Source organism: Grammomys surdaster, unplaced genomic scaffold, assembly GCF_004785775.1.
Source record: "Grammomys surdaster isolate TR1022 unplaced genomic scaffold, NIH_TR_1.0 125750, whole genome shotgun sequence".
Classification (NCBI taxonomy): Eukaryota; Metazoa; Chordata; class Mammalia; order Rodentia; family Muridae; genus Grammomys; species Grammomys surdaster.
In genome coordinates this window covers 2,534,819-2,561,978 of record NW_021620582.1, presented here as the reverse complement: position 1 = coordinate 2,561,978, position 27,160 = coordinate 2,534,819, and the positions used below count along the sequence as shown (strand labels likewise).

The 27,160-nt window shown below is 45.9% G+C and overlaps 1 protein-coding gene across 3 annotated transcripts; it reads left to right on the top strand.

The window, feature by feature from the left end:
• The first annotated feature begins 2,795 nt into the window (after positions 1-2,795).
• CUNH14orf93 (chromosome unknown C14orf93 homolog) lies at positions 2,796-26,697 on the top strand. 3 transcript variants are annotated; one of them, XM_028788509.1, is made up of 7 exons: positions 2,796-2,825; positions 12,080-12,953; positions 15,488-15,805; positions 23,513-23,574; positions 23,752-23,855; positions 25,272-25,384; positions 25,659-26,697. In XM_028788509.1, exons 2-7 carry the CDS (start codon positions 12,351-12,353, stop codon positions 26,082-26,084), a joined length of 1,626 nt encoding a protein of 541 aa, XP_028644342.1. In that variant the 5' UTR covers positions 2,796-2,825; positions 12,080-12,350; the 3' UTR covers positions 26,085-26,697. The 3 variants fall into 3 exon arrangements, with proteins under 3 accessions (XP_028644342.1, XP_028644340.1, XP_028644341.1); XM_028788507.1 differs by having other exon boundaries at positions 2,802-2,910; XM_028788508.1 differs by having other exon boundaries at positions 2,804-2,863.
• The last annotated feature ends 463 nt before the right edge of the window (positions 26,698-27,160 follow it).

The window sequence follows — 27,160 nt, the reverse complement described above, 5'->3', positions numbered from 1 at the left end:
AGGCAGAAGAAATTCTACTCGTGTCAGCTTCTCGGGTTGATTTAACTCATTTCTCCCAGAAGCCTTTGCCTTTGAGTTAGATGCCTAACATAGCTCAGTACTTAACCCTTCATAGTTCAGATTAGTCTGTCATTAGGTATGAATTGCTATTTATTTAAAAGAAATAAGATGCCATGGGTTGGGGGACAGAAAGAAGGCCTGGTAGTTAAGAGCACTTGTTCTTATACAGGATCCAGGTTTGTTCCCTAGGTGGTAGCTTACAGACATGCATGTCTGGAGTTCTCGGGGATCTGATGCCCTGTACTGCCCCCCAAATAAAAATAATTTTACCTCTATACCTCTCTGGCATATATAAATAGATAAATAAGAATAAATAATATAAATAAAATAATAATAAAAAGTATCTATTCATTTATTTATTGTGTGTGTGTGCGCACAAGTGTGTACGCATGTGTGTGTGTGTTGTGTGTGTTCACGTCAGAGAGAGGGCAACTTGCAGGCCTCTGTATGTAGGTTCCAGAACCATTGTGCACATTTGGAGGTCAGAGGACAACTTGGTCAGAGGACAACTGAGGGAGTTGGTTCAGTCCTTCAGCATCTGGGTCCTGAGAATAGAACCTGGATCATCAGGCTTACGGGCAGGTTCTTTACCAGCTGAGCCATCTCTCTACACTACCCCTGCCCTCAGTTGAAAAAAATCCACTTTGTGCCCTGGGACAGTATGGCTCAGTTGGAGAATGTATACTCACTTAGCATGAGCAAGGCCATGAGAAAGAAAAAAATGTTTTCTTTAGTTTACAGAATGTTTTGTCAACATCAGCTGCTATCCATCAGGAACTGGACACGTTGGTGTTTTGTTGTGGTGTTTTTTGGTTGTTTTTGGCTTTTTTTTTTTTTGAAACTGGCCCTCCCTCACTAGTATCTCAGAGATTAGGTCCCTGGGGCTGGTCAGCAACCCTGGTATCTACATGCCTCCACCGCCACAAAGCTGGGATTATACATACAAAGCCAAGTCCAGCTTTGTGTGGGGGTGCTGAGGATGGAACTCAGGTCCCCTGTTGAAGCAGCAAGCTCTTTACTGAGTAAGCTATTTTTCCAGCTCCACTTCACAAATGTTTAATAATAATAATAATAATACAATCAATAAACCATGCACTGGTTGTGGATTTTCATGTAACAAGGAGAAGTTATCACTCTCTGTGAGGTACCCAGAAAGCTGGTACCACGGGGACAATAAGTGTGAGAAAGGAAGCTACAAAGACTGAAGGACACACCAGAGAGACGAACGGGAAAGCAACGGAGGGAGACCTGGATGCAGCAGGGAACGATGGATAGAGACAGGCAGAGCTGGACCAGGAGGCTTTGGGGAGGCAGGAAGGAGACTGAGGTCTGTGGCAGTGGAAGCTAATGCACAGTGAAGCATGTTCCCCTGGAGACAGATCCATCCTCCGGCCACACATAATGACACATGCCTCTGTGTGTTGTGCCCCTGTACTGTCACAGTCGCTTACACTCTGCAAGAAGCTGTGTCAACACTGCTTGTGCAAAGCTGAAAAGGTCTATAGGACTTTTCAACACAGCCAGGCCACAGACAGCATCATATAGAAGCTGCTTCCAGAACAGGAGGAAAAAAGAGGCAGGAATGTATCCTTTGTTTGTTTGTCTGTTTGTTTAAATACGGTTAAAGCATGCATCACCACCATCAGAGTGCTTCTCGTTTTCTTTTATAAACTCATAGGTCAGGGGTTCAAATGAGGAGGAAAAGCCAGACTTCTCAAGGAAGACTTGAGAAGGGTCATGAGTTTCAGATACTAAAAAGTAAATAGGTATAAGTAGGATTTTATGTTCTCCTTGGAGATCAAGATCAAGGGGGTGCCAGGTGTGGTGCACACCCCTTTAATCCCAATCCTAGCACTCACAGAGCCAGGTGGATCTCTGAGTTCTCAGACCAGCTTGGTCTACTGAGCGAGTTGCAAGTAGTGATACAGAGAAACATTGTTTTGGAAACACACACTGCGTCCAGTGGTCAAACCTGTGGACTTGAGTTTGATCCTCCAGACCCTCAAGGTGGAGAGAATTCCTGCAAGTTGTCCCCTAACTGCCACATTCGTGTTGCAGCACGCAAGCGTCCCCACCAAAAGATATACGGTGTGTGTGTTTGTGTGTGTGTACTCGCGCGCGCGTTTTATAATAAATAGGTGCAGGGAGAGCAGTTTATGGGCTGCTTAAAGTCCAGGTTTAAGCAATGGTCTACATGCAGGGGAGACCTTTTGGTTTCTTCAGAATGTGGTTTTAGCCTAGAAGGGGAACCTGGCTTAGGCTGTACTACTTGGCCTTTCACTTGGACAACGTTACACTCATAAATGCTCATATAAAGGTGAGCTGCTAGGCAACATGTGTGATCCAGAGACACTGCCCTGGGAAACCAAGGGTTGAGGCCCATGCCCCTCAATCTTGGCGCTCAATCCCAGACTAGGAGGACCCAAGTAACGAGCTAGTTCGCCTAGTTTGGCAAAGTCAGAGGGCGCTCACTCACAGGGTTGTTCTTCGGAGCCTGGCTTTAGGGGAAACAAACGAGACGGGAAAGGTGAGCGGACAGCGAGAAAGAGAAGGGCAGTGGGAGCGGCGGCCAGGTCCGGGAGCCCGCGGCCCTCGGGGGCCCCCCCCCGGACGGACGCCTCGGGCGCGGCGCGTGTGCTGGCGGGCGGGGCGGCCAGCGGCCAATCCGGGCGGGCGTCTGGGGCGGGGCGGGGCTTGCGAGCTCCGGCTCCGCGAGTCCTCCTTTTTTGCACACACACGAATACAAAGAGCCATACGACCTTCGGGTATCCTTTTTCCATTTTTTTTTTCTCCTTCATCTTGTGTGCGTTTTCCAATTTTTTAAAAATAGAGATCTGTGGCAGTGCTGGGGTGAGGAAACTGTTGCTAAGGGGAATTTGCTCTTTTCCCCATTTCTTTTCCTGTCTCTCTTTCTCTTTCTTTTTCCTGGTCGAGGTTTAAAAATATACCAAGTTGAGAAGCCGTGTGCAACTGTTCCCAGACCAATTTACAGAGTTTTTTTTTTTTTTCTTTTTGGATCACATTTTAAGAATTGGTAAATTTTGTGGTTGAAGGATTTAGATTTTAGTCGCTTGGGGAAGTATAGATTTGTTTTTTTAATCGGGTTAAAGCGATAATGTGAATTTCTACCACAGGCAACAGAGAGATTTGAGGCGCCCCCACAAAGCCTTTGGCATGCGTTTTAGACACACTCCCTCAGAACCAAAACCAAGTGCTGTGGATGTGGCAAGTGTGCTAGGCCAATAGATTAAATATACTGGGTTATTTTAATTGAGACACTAGTTTCCCTGGAGAGAAGGGAAAGCCCTCTCACAGTGTCTTGCACACACAATTTCATGAGGACATTTGTGTGTATGTGCGCTTAAAGCATACCATTTCATATGGATTCATCTTGGGGTTTATTCTTTGTGTATATGTAAAGTATGTGTATATGTGGTGTATCAGATTTTATTTTTAAAGTGTTTTCCTTTGATTTTATGTGTGTAAAATAGACCTTAGGATGTCGGGTTTTTCTGTGTTCCCAAATGTGATCAAAACAGGATTTCAAATGCAAAGTAAAGCTTAGAGGGAATCCTGCACTTAGCATACTTAAGAACTTTCATCCTATTGGAATTGACCTTATTTTCTGCTTTTTAAGTCAGATTAGTGAATAATTAAATAATTGCCCCAAAGCATGCAGTCAGTGTGCTTGGCAAACGAAGGTAGGGGGTTACTGAATGTGTCGTCCAGAGCCTCCGTTAGTGACTTTTAAGTGCTTTTGTTTTTTATTGGTTTTCCTTCTTAAATGTGCAGCTGTGTACATTTTAGCCTCTATGAGTGGTTTTGGGGGAAGGTACCAGAAGGGAATTTTCTGGCATTTTGACAAAATGGTCTTTTATTGGTTGGGATTTGTTTGGAAAACTCCACATCTGGGAAAGTGTATGTGAAAATACTCTAGTCCGGTTATTGAACTGAGGTATTGGGTATTATTAAATTTGGGGTAGGGGCAAGAGGATGAAAAGGCAAAAGACAGGAGGGATATGATGGTTATTTTGCATTCTGTGAATGCAAAGCTTTCCCCATGTCGTCACATTTTTGGAAAAGAGTGTGTGCATTGAAGAACTGTTGCCTGGGGCAGAGGCTCCCCTTCCCATGGGATCTGTGTGCTGAGACAGTCTCATTAGGAGTTATACAGGATTTACCGGTATCCAGTCTGTGTTTGAAGACTGAAAACATTAGTGTATGTGGATAGCTATCAGGGTCGGTCACAGTGTTGTAACTGGGAGATTAAAGTGGAAGTTTTCTCTACAACCAAACCTCTGTGCTTCTTAGTTCAGTGTAGTGTAGAGACAGCATTTAAAGACACCCAGACAACACCTGCAGTATAATTTGTACTAATAAGGAAAATGCCCAGGCTCAGGTAAGCTAGACTTATTTATAGTAAGTGAATTTTTATTTCCCAACAATACAAGCCAGATTGGTGCAGAATGCGTACTAGCTTCAGGGTGAACCTTCCGAAAGTTTAGACAATGCATATCTTTGACATGTAGCTATAGTCTAGCAACCTTAGTGATCCCAGGAGTGGTGGTAATTTTTGTTATCCTTTTGAAGGCTTCAGGCACCACTGTAGTCTTGTTAACTAACAAGACTTCTAAGTCCTAGGACAATTGAAAGCACCCTCAAGAATAGTTGCCAGCTAGCTTAGACTACTTTGTCTCGCGATCTAGGCTCATCGCCAAGGTCGTTTTTTTGTTTTGTTTTTTTTGTTTTGTTTGTTTGCTTGTTTGTTTGTTTTGAGAGAGAGAGGAATCCATCTCATGGGTTGGCTTGGTTGGTTTGACAGTTTTACCAAAGAAGGGCAAATCTATAATACTGAGTTGATTTTGCTGAGAATCTAAAAGTAAATGATGCAACTGAATTAAGGAGGAACTGCTACTTTGCAACTAGTACCCGAAAGCTCGGTAACTGAGGCAGGCAGGGTCCCAAAATAAGCCCAACCAAATGTATGCAAGCACTCTCCGGCCTCTGTACTTACAGTCGTGTACACACAACTGTAGAGCACCAGGTCACAAAGGCGAGTAAACAGAAAACCAAAATGGCGCCTAGCGTCCTTGAAAAAGCCTGTCTTGGTCGTGTCCCTCCCTGAGGAGGCCCCTCCCTTTCCCGCTTCGTTGAGTGACTGGGAGCGGACGCCAATAGCATCCCTGGCCCTGCATCCTTTTGGTTTAACCACCTATCAGCACGAGCCAGAGGGCAAGCGGGGCGGTGCCGCACCCCTTGCGCTCGCTGCCGGGTACACGGGCGCCGCGTTCTCGCGCGGCTGCGGCACACGGGTGCGGCAGTTTCGGAAGCCAGGAGTTGGGCCCTAGGTGGGCTCGAGCGGCTGCTCTTGAGGTCCACTCGTGAGGACCCGGGACCATGCCTGCTCGATGGGACGCGGTCTCGAGCGCGGACAGAGGCCAGCCTGCAGCTACGCTGCCTGTAGATGGAGCACCCATCTCACTGGGAATGCGATGCAATCCCTGGCGCCCGTCTGAGTCACTTTAGAGTAATAATCAACATTAACTGGAGGCGCTGTGCACATGTGATAAAAGCCCTGGGGTTTAGTTTTATATTTCCCGGTGTCTGTCTTCACAAATACAGTGTATCAAGTATAGTCTAGGAAAACGGAAAGTTTAATCTTAAAAGGCTGCACTTGAGCAAGTTAATTTTAAAGAAATACTGCCATATTGACCTGAAAACCTGTTGCAAATAGAGCATAGTGGTGTACACCTGTAATTCTGGCTCTCCAAGGCTAATACAGGAGGATTGCCACGATTTTGAGGCCAGCCTGGTCTACATAGTTGCAGGTATGTGAAGGCTGGAGAGTTTGCACTGTTGTAGATAACCCTAGTTCAGTTCCCAGTGCCCACATGGTGGCTCATAGCCTTCCTACCACTGGAACCAGTTCTGACCTCCTTGGGCACCAGGCGTAGCAACTGCTCGCTTGCCTGTGGTGCACTAACATGCGTACTAGCAAATAACCATATACGTAAAAAATAACTTTAAAAAAAATTTTTAAAAAATTACGTGCTGAACTGTCACAAAAGGAGGAGGGAGAAAGGCATACTCCCCCGATTCCCAGGAGTGAAGGAAGGAAGGGAGAGTGTAATTTTCTGATTACAGGGAAGGCATTTGTTTACGAGCCCATTCTGCCCAGTGTCTGGGCAGTTCTGTTTTGTACCTGATAATGAGGTCTTAGATGTTCTTCAGATCACTAGGTCACTGCTTTTGATTTTTGAGACAGGCTTTCTTTGTGTAGCCCTGGCTGTCCTGGAATTAGCCCTGTAGACCAAGTTGGTCTTGAACTGGCTGAGATCCTGGGAGCTCTGCCTTCAGAGTGCTGGAATTAAAGACATTCACCATCACTGCCCAGCCTAGACTGGTCCACTCTTTTTTTTTTTTTTTTTTTTTTTTTTAGTTTTTTTCCAGACAGGGTTTCTCTCTGTAGCCCTGGCTGTCCTGGAACTCACTCTGTAGACCAGGCTGGCCTCGAACTCAGAAATCTGCCTCCCAGAGTGCTGGGATTAAAGGCATGCGCCACCACTGCCCGGCTGGTCCACTCTTAAAATATAGGGAAAGCATATTTTATGGTAACTACTCACTTGCTGTTGTGTGATAACTCATTTCTGATAGAAAGAGGTTTTAAGAAGACTTTCTAACAAGTGAGCCATTTTGTACCTTGAAATGGAGGAAGCAGGGCTGAGTGGCTGAGTTAGGAGCTTTAAGGGACTATTTCCTTTTTATTTTCAAGGAAGATAGGAATTGGCTATCACAGTACAGAAAGTCGATTCCATTTTTACCCTGACTCTAAAGAGCCAAAGGCCCATTGTGAGAACATGTATCTGAGGAATACCATGTCATACCCATCTATTAAACTATAAGAAAACTTATTTTTCATACTTTGGAGGTAAATTCAGTCATGCAGAAAATTCACTCAGAATGCTTGAAAGCAAGCAAGGAAACTGCCAAGAATATGATGTATTTAGTCTTGAAAAAAAGTGTGTGACTTGAGAGGAAAGGGATAGTTCAGATTACGGATGGCCTCTCCCTGAAATGTTATGTTTAAAGATGAAGTATTCTTTTTTTATGGGTTTTGGCTTTGGTGGTGGTGGTTATTGGTGGTGGTGGTCTTGGTGGTTATTGTTGTTGGTGGTGTTGATGGTGTGTATGCGTGTGTCGTTTTTTATTCTGTCTGGACTTCATCTTACTGTGTAGTGGAGGATAACTTTGAACTTCTGATCCTTTTGCCTCCACCCCTAGGTTCTGGGATAAGTGGGGACTAGTACCACGAGTCTCTTATACAGTGCTGGAGGCTGGGTCAGGAATGTTAGACAAACCTCTACTAACTGAGCCTCGTGGCCAGCCTCATGCTTTGTATTGTGGTTTGTTCTGGTTTTTATTTGTTTATTTTTTGTGTTGGAGCTTTGCCGTGTACTTCAGTCCAGACTCAAATTCATTAAACATCTAGAGCTGTTCCCCAACCAATAATAGTCACTCTGCCTCACACTCTAGAATGCTGGGATTGTAGGTGTGAGTTCCTACACCTCACTGAAAAGTACAGTTTTCAAATTAATTTCACATGTATTAAAATTAGACTATCAGGTGTGATGGCAAATGCTTGTAATCTCAATGTTGGAGAAATGGAGGAAGGGAGATCAGGCATTTGAGTCAGTACTAAGTTACATAGCAAGTTCAAAGCCAGCCTGGGCTTCATGACATCTTGTCTCATAAAAGAACAAAACACATAAGATTAGACAATAGTAAAATTACTCCTAAATGTGTTTAGTAAGCCTCATTTTGACGTTTGTCATTCATGTTGACTCATCGTTAGATTGGGGGCTTTTGTTGGTTGGTTGGTAGGTCATAAAATTTATAACTTTGGTGCCGGGCGGTGGTGGCGCACGCCTTTAATCCCAGCACTCGGGAGGCAGAGGCAGGCGGATTTCTGAGTTCGAGGCCAGCCTGGTCTACAGAGTGAGTTCCAGGACAGCCCGGGCTATACAGAGAAACCCTGTCTCGAAAAAAAAAAAAAATTTATAACTTTGGCTGGACTTGGTGGTGCACAACTTTATAGCATTCTGGAGGCATAGGCGGATTTCTGTGAGTTCAAGGCCAGCCTGGTCTACATAGTCAGGGCTATGTAGCCAGAGTTCCAGGATACCCTATCTGCATGCCCCTTCAACAACAACAACAACAACAGCAACAAAAGACTTATATATGTTGTGCTTGCAAGAGTTTATGTGCACTGTGTGTGTGTCTGTCTGTCTGTGCATGCACACGAGAACTTTCGTGCATGTGTGTAGGAGCCAGGGGAAGTAGGAAGAAGGCATTGAATCCATTGGAATTAGAGTTACAGATGGCCATGAGCCATCCATGTGGATGCTTAGAAATGAACCTTGGTCTTTGTTGCAAGAGCAACAAGTCCTCATAACTACTGACTAGTAATCTCTCCAGCCCCACGATATTTTTGGGTTGGTTTGGTTTGCTTTTTCTTCTTGGTCAGCCAGGGTTACACAGAAAAACCCCAGTCTTGGGAAAAATAAAAGGCTAGGGCCAAATGTCTTCAGCACTTGTGTTTCAAACTGTTATGTTTGATTTAAATTAGAAATGCATATTGGACATGATGACAATCCGTCTTTGATCCCAGTATTCCAAGAGGTAGAGGTAGCTGAGCTCCATGAGTTCAAGGCCAGCCTGGTCTATATAGCTACATAAATATCTACATATCTATATTTATCTATCTCTATATATATATGGAGGGAGGAGGGAAGGAGGGACTGAAGAACAACCGCAACCCCAAGGGCTGGAGAGATGGCTCAGTGGTTAAGAGCACTGACTGCTCTTCCAGAGGTCCTGAGTTCAATTCCCAACTAAAAGGTCACTCGCAGCTTGTACAGATCACAGCAGACTAGACGGCTCCATGAGGGGAGGTTTATTAAGAGAGTGGGAGAGCAGGAGAGAGAGAGGAGTAGAGAAGTGGAGGCTGGCAATGACCACGTGGAGAGAGGGGGAAGGGAAGGGGGGAGGGAAGATGGCAACCTGCAGCTGCGGGGTTGCAGGACCAAGAGAGAGAGGAGGGGCCAAGCCAGCCCCTTTTATAGTGGGCAGGGTTACCTGCCTGTTGCCAGGTAACTGTGGGGAGGAGCTTACCTGGCCGCTTCCAAGTAACTGTGGAGGTGGAGTTTAACAGATTACTAACACCAAGAACCACATGATGATCTGATTACTCACAACCATCTGTAACAGGATCTGATGCCTTCTTCTGGTGTGTCTGAAGACAGCTCAAAATAAATAAAATCTTCCGGGCGGTGGTGGCGCATGCCTTTAATCCTAGCACTTGGAAGGCAGAGGCAGGCGGATTTCTGAGTTCGAGGCCAGCCTGGTCTACAGCGTGAGTCCAGGACAGCCAGGGCTACACAGTGAAACCCTGTCTTGAAAAACCAAAAATAAATAAATAAAAATAAATAAATAAATAAATAAATAAATAAAATCTTTAAACAAAAAGAACAACCTCAAAACAAGCAAATTAGTCAGGGTTGGTGCCCATGGTAGGCATACAAAACGTAATAATAATAATAATAATAATAATAATAATAATAAAATCCAACTGCTGTTTGTGGAGCACTGACCTGGTGTCAGTATTTTACAGGTCTTTATGGATGGACAGTCTTTTAAAAACTTTCTATCTTTTATGTGTACATCTGTGTGTTGGAAGCCAGAAGAGAGCACTGGAATCCTTGGAGCTGAAGTTAGTTAGTTGTGAACCGCCTGACCGGGTGCTGGGATGTGAACTTAGGCCTTCTAGAAGAGCACTAAGTGCTTCACCTCTGAGCCACCTCTTCGGTCCCTGATATAGATAACCGTTATACAAATAAAGCATGGTTAAGAACACTTGCTGTTCTTGCAGAGGACCCAGGCTTCATTCCTAGCACCCACAGGGAGGCTTACAACCTTCTCTAACTCCAGGTCCAGATGATCCAGTGCCCTCCCAAGACACAGACCTACATGCAGGCAAAACACCCATACACATAGAAGAAAATAATAATTAAAAAAAAAAAACAACCTAGAACTAATAAACTAAAGTGAGCAGGCTGATTTTAAAAAAACCCAAAACTCAATATATAGAAAATTCATTTTAATTATGATGTTATGATAAATTACAGTGTAAAATGGAAATGTATTTGTCAGGGGATTGTAAACACACTTAAGATTTTGTCATTTACAGAGCTTCAGGCTGAAAGATTCTTTTCCTGTAATCAAACATCATTTAGAAAATAACAATATTTAAGTTCCCTAGTGTGTTCTCAGTGACTCAGTACCTCCTAGCCCCAGCCCTTCGCTCCTGTAGTCATTTAGGTACTTAAATAGAGTAATTCCAAAGAGAGGCAGTGTGGTTTACTACTGACATCCCTGCTTCTTTCCGCAGGGCGGGTCCTTGGCTATCTAGATAAGATATTACTGTTGGCAGCGCCTCTTCCTTTAAGGACCCCAAGAAATGGAGATGAGGGACGTAGAAGTGACTTCTAGGGGTTGCTGAATGGTGAACTCAAGACATCTGTCTTCCTTTGCAAGGGACTTAAGGCCCAGGAATGTAGTTCTAAGAGGGCTCCAGGACAGCCCAGCCCCAATTCCTAGCCCTAGACTGAAGTTCGCTTCCCTATCCCACCCCTCAGCATTGAAGATGCAATACTGTGAGGTTGACTGGAGGTGGCGCCATGTTCCTATGATCCCAAGACACCAAGTTGGCTGAGGCAGGACTACTGGCTTCCTGATGAATACCAGGCTAACCAGGACCACATAGCAAGGCAGAAACAGACCAGCATTGTAGCCATGACTTTAATCCCAGTTTGGGAGGTAGAGGCAGGTGAATGTCTATAAGACAAGCCAGCCTGGTCTACTGTAGTGAGACCTTATCTCAAACTACTAATAAACAGGGTAGGGGCATAGTGGCAAGTGCTTATAATCCCAGCATGTGGGAGGTGGAGGCAGGAGTTATCCTATGCTTAAGACCAGCTTCTATTACACTGAATTTTTTGTTTTGTTTTGCAGCAAGGTTTCTCTGTGTACTCTTAGCTGCCCTGAAAGTCACTCTGTAGACCAGGCTGGTCTTGAACTCAGAGATCTAGCCCTAGATTCCAGTAGGTCTGGCTGGAATTTAGACACGCCTTTAGTACATACCTTTAATTCCTAACAATGAAGGTAAGGTTAGTTCGTAGGAGGAAGTGATGTGTAATTGAGGGGCAGACAAAGTGACGAATCAGAGAAAGATTTGACAGAATGAGTCAGAAATAGGGTATGCCCAACTCTCATGGGAAGAGCACAGGAAAGAGGCTATTTAAGAGAAAATAGAGAAAAGGTGTGTGGTCAGGCAGAGCAATGGGGTCAGAAGCTACAAGAAACTGGATCATCAGTCAGCCTGGAAGACTAGATGGTAAAGAGGCTAGAAACTTCCGGCCTAGGCCCAGGGCTAGTTAGAACAGAGAAGGAAAAACACTCTGGGCTCAGACCAAGCCGTGTGTCCGCACAGCTCCAGTCCAGCTCTCTTCTCATCACTTCATCAGGGGAAACCTTGAGACACTTACAGGTACCCGCTTAAGTGAATGTGAGACTGAGAACAGCAAAAACCAGGTTCTGTTGTCTTCTCTGAACATAAAAGGCTTACAGCTTCCTTGCACTTCTCTCCTCTGGACCTGGCTACTATTTGTTTCCTAGCATTGTGTTGATGAGAGAGCCTGTATGAAGTGTTCTGAGCACCCTAAAGAACAGCACCAAAGCAGTAAGATGTAATATTGTTATTAGAGTCATGATGGCGATCAGAGATGAAGGAGGAAATAGACCTTCATTTTCCTAATCTTTTTCTTTCCTAGTGTTCCTTTTCTGTTCCCCGGGGGCTACAATGGGCTTTGGGAGTGTCCTTGCTGAACTGCAAGGAGAATGCCTTGAATCCCCTCACACTACACATCAGGAAGACCTTTGGTTTTGTTTTTTACTCTTTCAGTGAAGGCCGTGGGACACCAGTGTGCTGTGTGCTTAGGGAGCACAGACCTGCCAATGGAAAGCTGAGGAGAAACAACCATGGACTGTGTGTGTCTTCACCTGCTAGCCTACCCCTCCACAGAACCCACAGCCTGGAGCCCCAGCTCTTCTGACTATCTTCTATGAGAAAGGAAAGTGAATCAAGGCAAGCGCTTCCCTGGTGAAGGCCCGTTACCTGGAGCACTTGTGAAGCGGCTTGGCAGTGTGTACACAGTTACCTGCTTCCATCAACTATGTCCTTCAGTGCCACCATTCTTTTCTCCCCGCCCAGTGGCAGTGAAGCCAGATGCTGCTGCTGTGCTTGTAAGAGCGAGACTAGCCAGGGCAGCACAGGTTCTCAGGGCGGGAATCCTCCTGCCAGTACCCCCATCACAGTGACTGGACACGGCCTGGCGGTCCAAAGCTCTGAACAGCTCCTGCACATTATCTACCAGCGGGTGGACAAGGCAGTGGGTCTGGCTGAGGCCGCTCTGGGGCTTGCGCGGGCCAACAACGAGTTGTTAAAACAGCTCCAGGAAGAAGTGGGTGAGCTACGGCAGGGAAAAGTGTGCACCGCTGATGAAGATGGAGAGAGCCGTGCCCGCAGCCCACCACCCGAAGAGCCTGGAGTGCTCAAGGGGAGTCCGGGAGAAGCCTGCAAGACTCTGCCTGCCATGGAGGAGGAGTGTGATAGCGTGGGCAGTGGTGTGCAGGTGGTGATCGAGGAGCTGCGGCAGCTGGGGGCTGCCTCCACCATGGGGCAGGGACCCTTGGGCTTCTTCGCAACCCCCCAGAGAGATGCGCGGCTTCCAGGATGCACTCTGGCTGCAGTAGAGGGAGCCCCGCTACTCAACCCGGTGAGTAAAACCCAGTTATTTATTATTTACCAGTGCTACTGGGGATACAGATCATATGCCTCTTTCTCTTTCCCTCTTTAAACCATTATTTTATTTGTATCTGTGATAAGACAGAAGAGCACCAAATTTCCTCCACTTTCAGGAGTAGCCAGTACTCTCGTTTCCACCCTGAGCCTTTTTGCAGGAGGTCATTTTTGGTGAGTGTGGTGACGTGGTGCTTCCCGCTTTCTCAACAGCTTGGAATGGCATCTTTTCCACAGCTGTCCCAAACTCTTTGTAGACCAGGCTGGTCTTGAACTCACAGAGTTCTGCCTCCTGAGCAATGGAATTAAAAGCATGTGTCACCACCACCCAGCTAATTACTTGCTTTTAATACCAGCACCCAGGAGGCAGAAGCAGATGAATCTTTGTGAGCTGAAGGTGGTCATAATGCACACGGTGAGTTCTAGGCCAGCCAGGACCATGTCCAGGAGGGGGGCGGGCAGGGTCATAGAGGGCGTTACAGGAGGATCATCATGAATTTGAGACTAGCCTGGGCTACATCATAGGGAGTTCCAGGCCTGTCTGAACTAAATATAGAAATCCTATCCACAAAGGGGAAGCGGGGAGACTGGAGAGGTTAAGAGTGCCTACTGCTCTTCCAAAGGATCTGAGTTCAGTTCCCAGCTCCCATGTCGGATGGCTCCTCACACTAGCTGCGAAGGGATCCGATGCCTCTGGCCTCCTAGGACCTGCACTGACTGTTCATAGTCACACACAGACACACACGTACGTATAATTAAAAATAATAATAAGAGTGCGTCATAGAGCAGAGGAGGAAGGGAAGCAAGCATATTTTGGGCAGGAAGACATAGACATATAGACGTATGTTGTGCTATTTCAGTTTTTCACTGCTCAAGGGTCATATGAAGAAGAAAAGCCCCGCTAAATAGAATCAGAACTGCAGAAAGGCACACAGGGAAGAGAAGGAAGTGGAAGGATGACAGATCACAGAGACAGCAAGTAACAGATGTGCCACACTCGACAGCTGGCTGGAGCAGAGTCCTCAGCGCTCCCCTTCCCTCTGTCTGCCCCGTCTGACCCCAGCTAGGTAACCATACCAGAAGAGTAAAGATCAAAACGCACAAGGTGAATGAAAGAGTGGTAACTCCCAGCCCATCTGCTGAATGTGAGGAATGTGAGCATCTAAGCCTTTCCCCTAGGTGCTAGCCTATCACCACGACTGGCTAATGCTCTCCTAAAAGCTTCCGTTTGTAGTCCTGGTCACTGTTCCTCAGCGTCTCTGCCTGGCTTGGGTCTGAGAGACAGGAGACAGGAGGATACCCAGGCCAGGTGGTGCTCTCTGCACTGGGGTTCTTTCAGCCAGGAAAGGCTTCCAGGCTGACAGGATGGAATTAGCTTTTAGATTTCACAGCACAGAAAGCAAGCAGCTCACAGGTCTATAAATCTCAGCCGCCTCCTCCACTTCTTTCTGTATGTGTGTGGTTCCTCCCCGCCCCCCTCCAGTTTCATCGTTTTGTTTTCTTGGCTGCAAAAATCCCCACTCCCTTCCTTCCTTCCCCATCACGGCCCCTCCCTCCTTTCCTTGCCCTGCATGCCCTTGACTGCACAGGCAGTCAGCTGGATGTTAGGGCTGAGACTGTGGGATGTGGCCAGGCCCAGATTGGTCCCTCCAGGGGACTAGAGGGCAGGTGAGGTGTCTGTTGTGTTTTTGGGAGCCTCTCCAGGGGTTCCTTGCCTCTCCCTTCTTTGCTCTGCCTTTTTTCTCATCCCCTTTATTGTTGTTACTGTTCACTTGTCTGTTTCCCTTGTTATCAATTCCTTTCCTGCTTCCTTCCTGACAATGGCTTATCTAGATACATTTCTTGTTTTGACTGTTTTTTTTTTTTGTTTTCTGAGACAGGATTTCTCTGTGTAACAGCCCTGGCTGTCCTGGAACTCACTCTGTAGATCAGGCTGGCCTGGAACTCACAGAGGTTCCCCTGCCTCAGCCTCTTGAGCACCCCCCACCCCCCGCTTGGTGACACATATACAAGAGTATACCATAAGTAACTGGTCACTTAGACAGTCAAAGCATGCCCAGTTCATGTAAGATGTTCTGTGATAAAAAACCAACACTCCAGGTCGTGTTCTCAGAAGAGCAATTTCCCCAGAGCTGCAGAGATGACTCTACGGCCAAGAGCACTTGCTGCTCTTCCAGAGAACCCAGGTTTAATTCCTTAGCACCCACATGGTGACACACAGCCATCTGTAACTCCATTTCCAGGGGATCTGACACCATCTTCTGGCCTCTACAAGCATTGGATGCATGTGGTACACACATATACATGCAGACAAAACAGTCATACATATATGGGAAAAAAAAGAATGATCTGCCTGATGTTCCCATAGACTCCCTATGAAACAAACCATCGACGTGAAGACGGCTGTCCTGGCTTCTCCTCTTGCTTTTTCACTATTCTTGGCCAAGAATGGTGGTTAACCAGGTCCTCCTCCGCCTAGCTGGTAATAGACTGTCCTTCTTATGTTCTTAGATGGCGGACGACTATGTGGCCTCTGAGGGTTCAATACAACGAGTGTTGGTCCCCGCTTATGCCAAACAGCTTTCACCAGCCACACAACTGGCTATCCAGAGGGCATCCTCAGAGACAGGACCGGAAAGTGGAACCAAGCTGCCAGCAACCCGGCCTGAGGACATGCTTGGATCTGCAGCTCTGGACAGTGCCTTGGAAGACTCAGGCGCTGGAGGCACTGGGGAATTGAGCCGCTCTCTTGGATTTATTGGCTCTCCATGCAGGATCCGAGGGACTGGGCAGAAAAACTCCAGGCGTAAGCGAGATCTGGTGCTCTCCGTAAGTGAACTCAGTTTCAATCCTTTTTTCTTCCTTCAGTTTGAAGAGAGAAATAAAAAGTGGGTTGACTTTAAGCCTCCAGATAGAATGAATAGAGTCCTAAATCCTACTGGAATGGGAAGGATAAAGAGTGGCCTTACTCCATAACCTGGAGTGTTGGAAAGGCCTTTTCCATTGCCTTGTCGTTCAGGCTTGTCTAGGTAGAATGGTGTCGTCTCTCTAAAGAGAAGAGAACTGTCATCTCTGTGTTCTCATAACCCTGATGGGAAGATTTTTAAGGATTGAGCACACTGATGTTTTAGCTAGTGTTCAGGCTAACTAACTAGGAGCATCTTGGGTGGGAAAGCTGGATTGTTTCGAAGTAGTCTCAAGTCTACAGAGAAGTGCACCATCAAGCCTGGTGCAGACTGCCCAGTCAGTCACAGAGCTCTGGAGAATCCAGTCACCCTGAGAGCTCATGGCAGGCAGAGCAGGACTGGCTAGGAAGACTGTCTAATATTGTTGGAGAGCATGGGAGCCCTAGGGACACTCTACTGAGCTGGGAGCCCCAGCACGGCAGCCAGCTGGAACCTGAAGAACTTGTAGAGCAGTGGTTCTCAGCCTGGAGGTACTGCCCTCCAAGGCCACGGGCTGGTGGGTGGGTAGAGGGAAAACCATGCTTACTTCCAGTGAGTAAAAGCCAAGCACTCTACTGTGTGACCCAAGGTGCACATTCCAGCTCAATACGTCAATAGTGCAGAGGTTGAGAGATTTTCTTCTGGTTGAGTGTAGTCTCTTGGATCAACTCTGAGCTCAAGGGCTTTGTGAGGATTTTGAGGGTGTTTGTTTGTTTGTTTGTTTGTTTGTAACAGGGTCTCATGAAACTCAGAGTAGCCTCAGTCCCTAACTAGCTGAGGCTGACCTTGAACTCCTGATCCTCTTGCTTTTTCCTCACAAGTGCTGGCGAAAATTATAAGCATATGCATATCACCATACCCAGCTTCCTGTGGATTTATTTACTTATCTATTTAGAAGCAGTTGGAGTTTATTAAATATTAGTTAATGAGAGATAAGGGCTCATTATAGAAGCCCTGGTTCTATGTAACTTGTTATGTAGATCAAGCTGGCCTCAAATTCACAGGGATACCCCTGTCTTTGCCTTCTGAATTCTGGGATTAAAGACATGTGCCAGTGTTACTGGACTTACATATAGATTTTAAATATTTTTAAATTGTATTTATATGTATATGTGTGTATACCCGATGTGTTCAGGAGTCTTTAGTGGCCAGAAGGTGTTGTGTTTCCTGGAGCCAGAGTTGTATGCAGTTGTGAGTATCTCAGTGTGAGTGATAGGAATCAGATTTGGATCCTCCAGAAGAGCAGCACCAGGTCTTAACCACTGAGCTTTCTCTCCAGTCCTACTTTCTCAAAAAAAGATTTATTTATTTTAAATAAATACACTGTAGCTGTCTTCAGACACACCAGAAGAGGGTGTTGGATCCCCTTACAAATGGTTGTGAGCCACCATGTGGTTGCTGGGAATGGCTCTGGAAGAGCAGTCAGTGCTCTTAACTGCTGAGCCATCTCCAGCCCCTCTCCAGCTCTTCTTAATGAATTAAATACAATTTTTTTTTAAATTTGTGTGTGTGTGTGTTCCACATATGTTTATGTACCCTCAGAGGCCAAAAGAGGATGTCAGATCCCTTGTAGCCACAGTCTGAGGCAGTTGTGAATCACCTGACGTGGATGCTGGGACCGGAACTTGGGTTCTCTGGAAGATCAGCAAACCCTTTAACTAAGTATTAGTATTAAGAGAAAGGAAGGTACTCAGGGGGAAAAAAACACCTGGAAAATATGTGGAAAGCCAAGGTAGGAGAATATTGAGTCTGAAGCTAGCCTAGGCTACAAGGTAAGTTTTGAGGCCAACCCTGGCAATATCTCAAGATTATTTCCAAAAAAATAAAGGAAAAACATTATTGAGCAAGACTGTTGACTTGCAAGGAAAGAATGGTTACAGGGCCTTCCTTAGTGTTCGCCAGTGTTTTGCTCTGAAAGGGGCCCACGAGCTCCTCTCCAGTCTGCTGGGATGCCCGTAGATTGCTGCTAGGGACTCTGTGGACAAAAGGACCCGTCTGGGATGCTTAAGCCTTTGGAATGGTGCAGATGCCTGCCGGCCACCCTTGGGAAGTGTATGTATTTTTAGCTCACTCAGGAGGTAGATGAGCCGGCAGCTTTACTGCTTTAACACCTACTGTCTGGAGTATCTCCCTTTGCACTTCAAGCCTGGTTTGATTTTTTATCACCTGATCTCTTCCAAGCTACTTGACTTGGAAGATAGGTAGTCGCTTTTCCTTTTGTGAGAACTCACACTTCTTATGAAACCCATTTGTCTATTCCTTTGTGATCCTTAACTTTTGGACTTTAGTTTCTAGGTTTTTGTTTTCTTTTGGTTTGGTTTTAATTTTTCTTTTCTTTCTTTTTTTTTATTAAAGATTTATTTATTTAATTAATGTATATGAGTACACTGTCTCTGTCTTCAGACACACCAGAAGAGGGCATCAGATCTCATTACAGATGGTTGTGAGCCACCATGTGGTTGCTGAGAATTGAACTCAGGACCTCTGGAAGAACAGTCAGTGCTCTTAACCACTGAGCCATCTCTCCAGCCCCCGGTTTTAATTTTTCAAGTGAGGGTCTTTGTGTAGCCCTGGCTGTCCTAGAACTCACTGTGTAGCAGGCTGGCCTTGAACTCGAGTAGATCCTCCTGCTTCTTCTTCCCGAGTGCTAGGACTAAAGGCCTGGATAGTTTTTGGTTTTTGGTCACAGTTTGTTATATGTGTATTGGTATTTTGCCTTCATATATGCAGATGCACTGTGGGAGCTTGGTGCCCACAGAAGCTGAATGAGCAAGCTGGATCTCCTGGAACTGGAGTTAAGGAGACTTGTAAGCCTCCATGTAGATGCTGGGAACTGAATCCTGGTCCTCTGCCATATCAACTGATGTTTTCAACTACTAAGCTCTCTCTAGCCCCTTTTTTTTTTTTTTTTTTTTTTTTTTTTTTAAAGATTTATTTATTTTATGTATGAGTACACTGTAGCTGTCTTCAGACAAACCAGAAGAGGGCATCAGATCCCATTACAGATGGTTGTGAGCCACCATGTGGTTGTGGGAATTGAACTCAGGACCTTTGGAAGAGCATACAGTGCTCTTAACCACTGAGCCATCTCTCCAACCCTCTCTAGCCCCTTTTTAAAAGGTTACTGTTTGATGCAGTCCAAGCTGGCTCCCAACTCCCTGTGGGGTTGAAGCTGATTTTGAACTTTTAGTCCTGCCTCTTCCTCCCAAGTGTTGGGATTACAAGTATGTGCCACCATGCCCGGTTTCATAGAGTGCTTAAGATGGAACCCAGGACTTCATGCACATTAGGCAAACACCCTAAAAACTAAGCTGCATTCCAGTTTACATCTGTGTGAGGGAATCAGGAGAGGGAGAGGGGGGGGGGAGAGAGAGAGAGAGAGAGAGAGAGAGAGAGAGAGAGAGAGAGAGAGAGAAGTAGTATGTGATGGAGGGACAAATATGTCACAGAGAGTTTGTGGATGGCAGAGGATGACTTTATGGGTCAGTTCTTTCTACACTTACACAAGTTCCAGGAATCAAACAGGTTTTGGGGCTTATGCGGAAAATGATTTTACCAACTCAGCTACCTTGCTGGCCTCTGGTTTTGTTCATTTGTATTTTTAAATGTTTTACCTTATTATTATTTTAGACTTTGGATTTTATGTATGTGAATATGTGTGGGTGTTTTGCCTACATGTACATCTGTGCACCACATGCATACAGTGTCCATGGAAATAAGAAGAGGGGATTAGATCTCCTGGCACTGGAGTTAAAAATGGTTATGAAGCCGGGCGGTGGTGGCACACGCCTTTAATCCCAGCACTTGGGAGGCAGAGGCAGGCGGATTTCTGAGTTCGAGGCCAGCCTGGTCTACAGAGTGAGTTCCAGGACAGCCAGGGCTACACAGAGAAACCCTGTCTCGAAAAACCAAAAAAAAAAACAAAACAAAAAAATGGTTATGAACCACCATGTGGGTGCTGAGAACTGAACTGGAGTCCTCTGGAAGGTCAGGCAACAATCGCTCTTAAACTGATGAGCCATCTCTTTACCCTGAGCTGGCATGGCGTTCTCTTATGTAGTTCAGACTGGCCTCAGGCAGCTCGTGCTCCTCCTGCATCAGCCTCCCAGATGCTGAGATTACAGTCTTGAGCTACCATACCTGACTTCTAAGTGGTAAAGAAAAACTATGTGGTATTTGGGGCTAATACAGCAGCAGTACTCTTTAAAGAATAGAGGCTAGAACCACTAAAACCTGGCAGTACGTTCCTGTTTCGTATGATCACTCAGTAGAGATGGGGATAGCTTGGGGATTTCTAAATAGGGCGGTATCTGTTTGGGATTGGGTAGCCTCCTCTGGCTGCAAGGGCTTGGGATGGAAATATAATTAGGAAAAACAAAGCTAAATGTAACAGAAGTAAAGAGCTTGCATTAAAGCCCAAAGTATCAGCCTGGTGTAGTGACGCACGCCTTTAATCCCAGCATTCAGGAGGCAGAGGCGGGTGGATCCCTGTGAGTTCAAGGCCAGCTTGGCCTACAAAGAGAGATGTAGACTGGCTAGAGCTCTGTTACACAGGGAAACCTTGTCTCAAAAACAAAAACAAAACAACATCAACAAACAAAAAATAAGCTTAAAGTTTCAGTTGCAGCATGAACCTATGAGTTTGTGAGTGCTGGGGTGGGGGTGGGGGAGGCTAAGGAAGGTAATGCCATCTTCAGATTTATTCCCAAGCACACTGCTCCACTTCAGGAAGTGATGCTCTCTCTAACTAGATCCAGATGACAGACTGTTCTGGTGCTCCTTTGCAGGCAAGATACAGTGTAACTTTAATTTTTTCAAATCCTATTTTAAATGATGGTTCTTAAATGCTTTAACCTCCATTGTAGCCCACCACCTTCCAAAAGTAGTGGAAAAGAAAGGATACAGGGGACATGGACCTGTGTAGAAAGGCTCTTTGGAGCAACTCCCATCTGTGTTGTCTGGAAATCAGCAGTTCAGTTCATAGGTTAGCAGGCAGCAGCAGCTCAGTCCACTCACGAACATTTCACAGATACACCAGCAGTCTAGTTCGTTAGAGCTGGGTTAGCAACAGCGGTGACACAACCTAGCAGAGACAACCAGGCCTCAGCCTTGGCTCAAGTCAGCAGGAGGGACCAACAGGAACTGCACGAGAAGTTCTCACTGTGCCTCTCTCAGGGAAGTGAAGATCAGCGAAGACGCAAGACCCACAAGCGTTGCACAGCTAGCTTTCCTCAGCACATGAGTCCAATCTGTCTGAGTCCACAGAAGCTGCAAGAAACTGCAGCACACCACCAGAAGTTTCTTGGTGCATTTCTCTCTACTGAGTCCCTACAAATGCAGCTCAACTACACAATGTAAGGCAGACCAATACATGCATGTGGTTAGCAAAGAATCCTTCATCACGTGTCCTTTCACATGCTTGCTTTAGCAGAACATCTTCTCTCCTGTGACTGCTTCAGCAAAATGTTCCTTTATAAGTCTGCCTGAGCCTTTCACACCTGTGTCCACTTTAACTAAATATCTCTTCACGTATTTGTCCCAGCAAAACACCACCCAAACGACTTTCCAAAGAACCCATAAGTTTCCACTTCAACACATGCTATCACTAAGCCTACTCCTCATGAGGACTCTGTCTAGAAAGTCTGAAAATCACCAGGACTGAAGCTATTTAGACCAGACAGAAGACAAGGGAAATTCAGGAAAGGGGTCTTCAAACTCTCATGTGGCATTACAAGCAAAACCAGGGTCAGAGTTCTAAAGATATATGTGTGTGTGTGTGTGTGTGTGTGTGTACATATATATATATATATACATATATATATATATACATATATATATATGTATATATATATATATGTGTGTGTGTGTGTGTGTGTGTGTGTGTGTGTGTGTGTGTGTATATATATATTTTTTTTTTTCCTGAGACTGCCTCACACTACTTTGACTTTGTAGTTCAGGCTGTCCTAGAACTCTATGTAGACCAGGCTGACCTCAAACTCACAGAGATCTGCTTGCGTCTCGCTGCTGTGTGCTGAGATTAAAGGTGTGACCCTCATGTCTGGCTTGAATTTTCTTGTGACTACTGAGCATTGAAGTCCGGCCCTTAAGCACTGCACCCATGAAGACGTCTCCCTAGTTCAATGAGATTGTTTTTTAAAAATGTATTTTATTACTATTATTGTGTATATAACATGTGTGTGAGTATATGTGTGTCTTCCAAGTGCTGGGATTACAGGCATGCACCACCACGCTGGGACCAATAAAACTTTTTTAAAAATCTGTTTACGTATTTTTATACTTATGGGTGTTTTGTTCACATATGTCTGTGCATCATGTATGCACAGTGCCTTAGAGGACAAATAGGGCATCAGAACTTCTGGAATTGGGGTTGCAGATGGTTGTGAGCGTGAGTGCTGGGACTCAAACTCAGATCCTCTGAAAGAACGGCCAGTGTTCTAACCACTGAGCAATCTCTCCAGCCTCCAACAAAACTTAACTAAAAATGTTCATTTGGGGGCCAGGCATGATGTACACCTTTAATCTCAGCCCTCAGGAGGCAGAGGCAGGCAGATTTCCAGGAGTTCAAAACCCACATAGCAAGTTCCAGGACAGCCGGGGCTATGTAGAGAGTTCCTGTCTCAAAAAAACAAAAGAAAACAAAAATGTTCAGTAGGACCCATTGTGGCAGTGCTAGAGAGGCAGAGGCAAGCAGAAGTCTTGAGTTCGAGGACAGCCTGGTCTACATAGATAGTTCCAGGCTAGCCAGGGGTATGTAGACCCTGTCTCCAAAACAACAAAACAAAAGAAAATGTTCAGTAGAATAAAATGATTCAGAAAGGAGCTAGATGGCTGGAGAGACGGCTCAGGGTTAAGAATGCTCACTGCTTTTGCAGAGGACATGATTGGATTCCCAGAACCCACATAACTCATAGCCATTGATCTATAACACAGTTATGTGTATGAGCAAACCTGACGGCTGCTTGGTGCAGCCAAGGAAAGGAAGGAAGGCTGAGCTGTCTCCAAGGCTCTTCTCTTTTCAGTTTCCGTTTCTGTTGTTGTAGATTTGTGTTTTTCAAGTCTCCTTTGTGTACTTCCCAGACTTGTGACAGTTTTCATTTTCTTTCCAGGCTGTCCTAAAACTTGCTCTGTAGACCAAGCTGGCCAGTTGTCTCTCAGTGGCACTCAGAGGCCTCCCGAGTGCTGGGGTTAAAGCCCTGTGCCACCACACCTAAGTAGTGGGTCATCACTTAATACTCAAAGAAATATAGACAGCTGGGCATGGTGGCACATGCCTGTAATCCACGCACTCGGGTACTAAAGGCATGAGAGCAGGGGTTCAGGTCCAGCCTGACCATGTAAGAAGTTTGCAGCCACCCTGGGCTACATGAAAGTTTGGCTTAAAAAAGAAAAGCAAAACTGTAAATCTAGCTTAGCTCTTTAGTTAAGAAAGAACATAGTAGAAGATGGTGCCTAGGAAGTAGAAGTGGTTCGGCTAGAGAGCCCACACACATGGAGACAATGCTTCTTACCTTGGGAACCAGAGGTACGTTTTCTGTCTACTCCTGACCTGATTCTTAATCCCCTCTCCTAGAAACTGGTCCACAATGTGCATAACCACATCACCAATGACAAGAGATTCAATGGCTCTGAAAGGTATGGTTTCTTGAGGGGAGGAAGCTGAGAGGGTGCTTTGCTGGGAGGGAAGTGGGGCAGGGGAGATGCTTGTATCAGGCCAAGGCCTTGACTACAAAGCTAACTCATTCGAAGTGTGTCTGTCTCCTCTGGCTCTTCAGAAGTTGTCCACCTTACTTTTTTCCCCTCCTCTGACAGCATTAAGTCGTCTTGGAATATTTCCGTCGTGAAGTTCCTTCTGGAAAAGCTCAAGCAGGAGCTAATGGCGAGTCCCCACAATTACACTGATAAGGAGCTGAAAGGTAAGGATGCTGTCGTCCCTGTGCTCGTGCTCTCTGCTTGCCCCTTCTACTCCCTGTTCTTGGTTTTGGGAGGAGGAAGCATGGGGATGATTTAGGTGGTATTAAAATAATGCACTACATGGACTGGAGAGATGGCTCAGCGGTTAAGAGCACTGGCTGCTCTTCCAGAGGTCCTGAGTTCAATTCCCAGTAACCACATGGTGGCTCACAACCATCTATATTGGGATCTGATGCCCTCTTATGTAGTTCAGGTGTACCTGCAGATAGAGCATTCATATATATAAAATAAATCCTTTTAAAAATAGCTCATAGGGCTGGAGAGATGGCTCAGTGGTTAAGAGCAATGACTGCACTTCCAGAGGTTCTGAGTTCAAATCCCAGCAACCACATGGTGGCTCACAACCATCTGTAATGAGATCTGATGCCCTCTTCTGGTGTGTCTGAAGACAGCTACAGTGTACTCATATATAATAAATAAATAAATCTTTAAAAAAAAAATAGCTCATAGCCGGGCAGTGGTGGCGCACACCTTTAATCCCAGCACTTGGGAGGCAGAGGCAGGTGGATTTCTGAGTTCAAGGCCAGCCTGGTCTACAGAGTGAGTTCCAGGACAGCCAGGACTATACAGAGAAACCCTGTCTTGAAAAACCAAAAAAAAAAAAAAAAAAAAAAAAAAAAAAAAAAAAAAAAAAAAAAACCTCATGACAACTATGTATGGTACCTCATACCTATGATTCCAAGGCTGAAGCCTCAGGCAAGAGGAGCTCTTCAAGCCCTTACTCCATCAGCCTTATTTCCAAACCAGAAACCAGCCCATTTGACCCTGAGTACTATGTCCTGGGGCCAGAAAGATGACTCAGAAAGATGAGTACAGGCTGTTCTTCCAGGGGACCTGGGTTCAATTCCCAGCACCTACATGGCAGCTCACAACAGTCTGTAACTCCAGTTCCAGGTGATCTGATGTCCTCTTCTGGCTTCTGAGGGCATTGTGTGGATGTGGTGCACAGACATACATACAGGCAAGGCACCCAGATACATTAAAAAAAATCCCACTATGTCCTAAGTTTTCTGCTCCTTACCCTTGGGTCACTTAAAGCTATTACTGAGGTACTGTGAGGGCTGCAGGGAAAGGTGCCCAGAACCATTGGTAGAGTAGCAACAGTACATTTGATGCAAGAGTTGAGTGCACAGAAGCAGCTGGAGTTACCTCTTTGAGTGAGGGACATCTGGGAGGAGTTAGTGTTAGGTGAAGGTCCACCCTGTGCAGGAAATCCAAGAGGACTGAACTGTGCTTCTGTCTGTTCCGGAAAGCCCAGGCTGCCGAGTGGTGGTTCTAACCTTCCACTCAGCGAGCAGTGTATGGGCTAGGGACCCTTGTTCAAGAAGATTCTGTTTCTTGCTGTCTCCCTTCCCTAGGAGCCTGTGTGGCCTACTTCCTTACCAAGAGGCGAGAGTACCGCAACTCTCTCAATCCTTTCAAAGGCCTAAAGGAGAAAGAAGAGAAGAAACTTCGAAGTCGCCGATACCGGGTAAGTCTGTAGGCCTTCGTTTCAAGATCTGAAACCCTAGTTCCTAACTAGCTGTAGTATGAGGGACGGACCGAAGGGTACAGCATCTGAGAACAGGGTTGGCAGACTGGAGGGTAGACAGACAGGTGGAGGGAGAGCCTACTCCAACCAGGATCTGACTTGAACACTGGGTTCCTTCAGGCACAGATTTTTTACATTTCCTTTATCCAGACATAAGCCCTTTCTACAAACCAGTGGTCTGCTTCTCCTAATCTCTGTCTGGGTCCCACCATAGCTTTTCGCCAATCGATCCAGTATCATGAGGCACTTCGGGCCGGAGGACCAGCATCTGTGGAAGGATGTGACGGAAGAACTGATGTCTGATGAGGAGGACAGTCTTAACGAGCCTGGTGTGTGGGTGGCCCGCTCTCCCCGATTCAGGGCCCAGCGCCTCACGGAGCTCTGCTATCACCTGGATGCTAACTCTAAGCACGGCACCAAAGCCAACCGTGTGTACGGGCCACCCTCAGACAGACTGCCTTCTGTGGAAGCCCAGCTCCTTCCTCCCGAGCTTTACAACCCCAATTTCCAAGAAGAGGAAGGAGGAGGCAACGAGAAAGGACCTGTCTCTCCATCCTATGACCAGCCCCACAAGGCATCCTGTCCTGACTTGAACTCGTTCATTGAAATCAAGGTGGAAAAGGATGAGTATGCTCTATAACCAGGATAACTGGCTCCTGCCACTCTCCACATCCCAGAACTGGACGGCTCAGAATAATGAGGCGCCCGCCTCCTGCAGTCTGAAAAAGAAAATCTGCCCTTCTTAACATAGTTTCCACTTGAAGAGGAGCTGGAGACTCTGGTGGGAGAGCAGGACTTATGTAGAAAGCAGGGGAGGTCTTTCTCCCCATGAATGGCAACCCAGAAAATGCTTATTCCTAAGGATAAACAGTGCCTCAGAGGAGCCTGGGGTGCAAAGGCAGATGGGACAAAGAAACATGAGGCCTTGATCCATGTCCGATCTCTGACTTAGTTTGCCCTCCACACCCCACTGTACTCACAGCTCAGGAGAAACACTGCTGGTTTTGTGCTGCCCTGGAGGCTGACCAGAGCAGTCCAGGGTAATACTGACCCCTGGTGGGAAGTTTTAGTCATGTGCTTTCTAGTTTGAGCAAGGGATCATGGGGTTACCGCTATTTGGAATTAGAGTCTAGATATGATAGCTATTCTTTGGATTTTTTAAATGATAGTTATTGTTTGTTGGATTATATGAGAAAATTTTATTATTTCCATATTACATGTAAGGAAATTAAAGCTTAAACATTTCTCATGTTGCTGATCATAATGACTCATGCTTAGGATTCCAGCATTTTGGAGCTGAAACTGTAGGACTCCTATGGCTCCAAGGCCAACCTGAGCTATCTAGTGAGTTCCTGGGTAGCCTGGGCTATAGAGTGAAATCCTGTTTCCTCAGGCATACTGGCACATGCCTTTAATCCCAGCACTGGCGCAGAGGCACGTGGATTTCTATGAGTTTCAGCCCAGCCCTGTCTACAAAGTGAGACTCTGTCTCCATAAAAATCACAACAATGGAAACAAACAGCACAAACAAACAAAAACTCCTATGTCTCACTGACAGCTTCTCTTCCATTCTTTTTTTTTTTTTTTTAAAGATTTATTTATTTATTATATATGAATACACTGTAGCTGTCTTCAGACACACCAGAAGAGGGCAGCGAATCTCATTACGGATGGTTGTGAGCCACCATGTGGTTGCTGGGATTTGAACTCAGGACC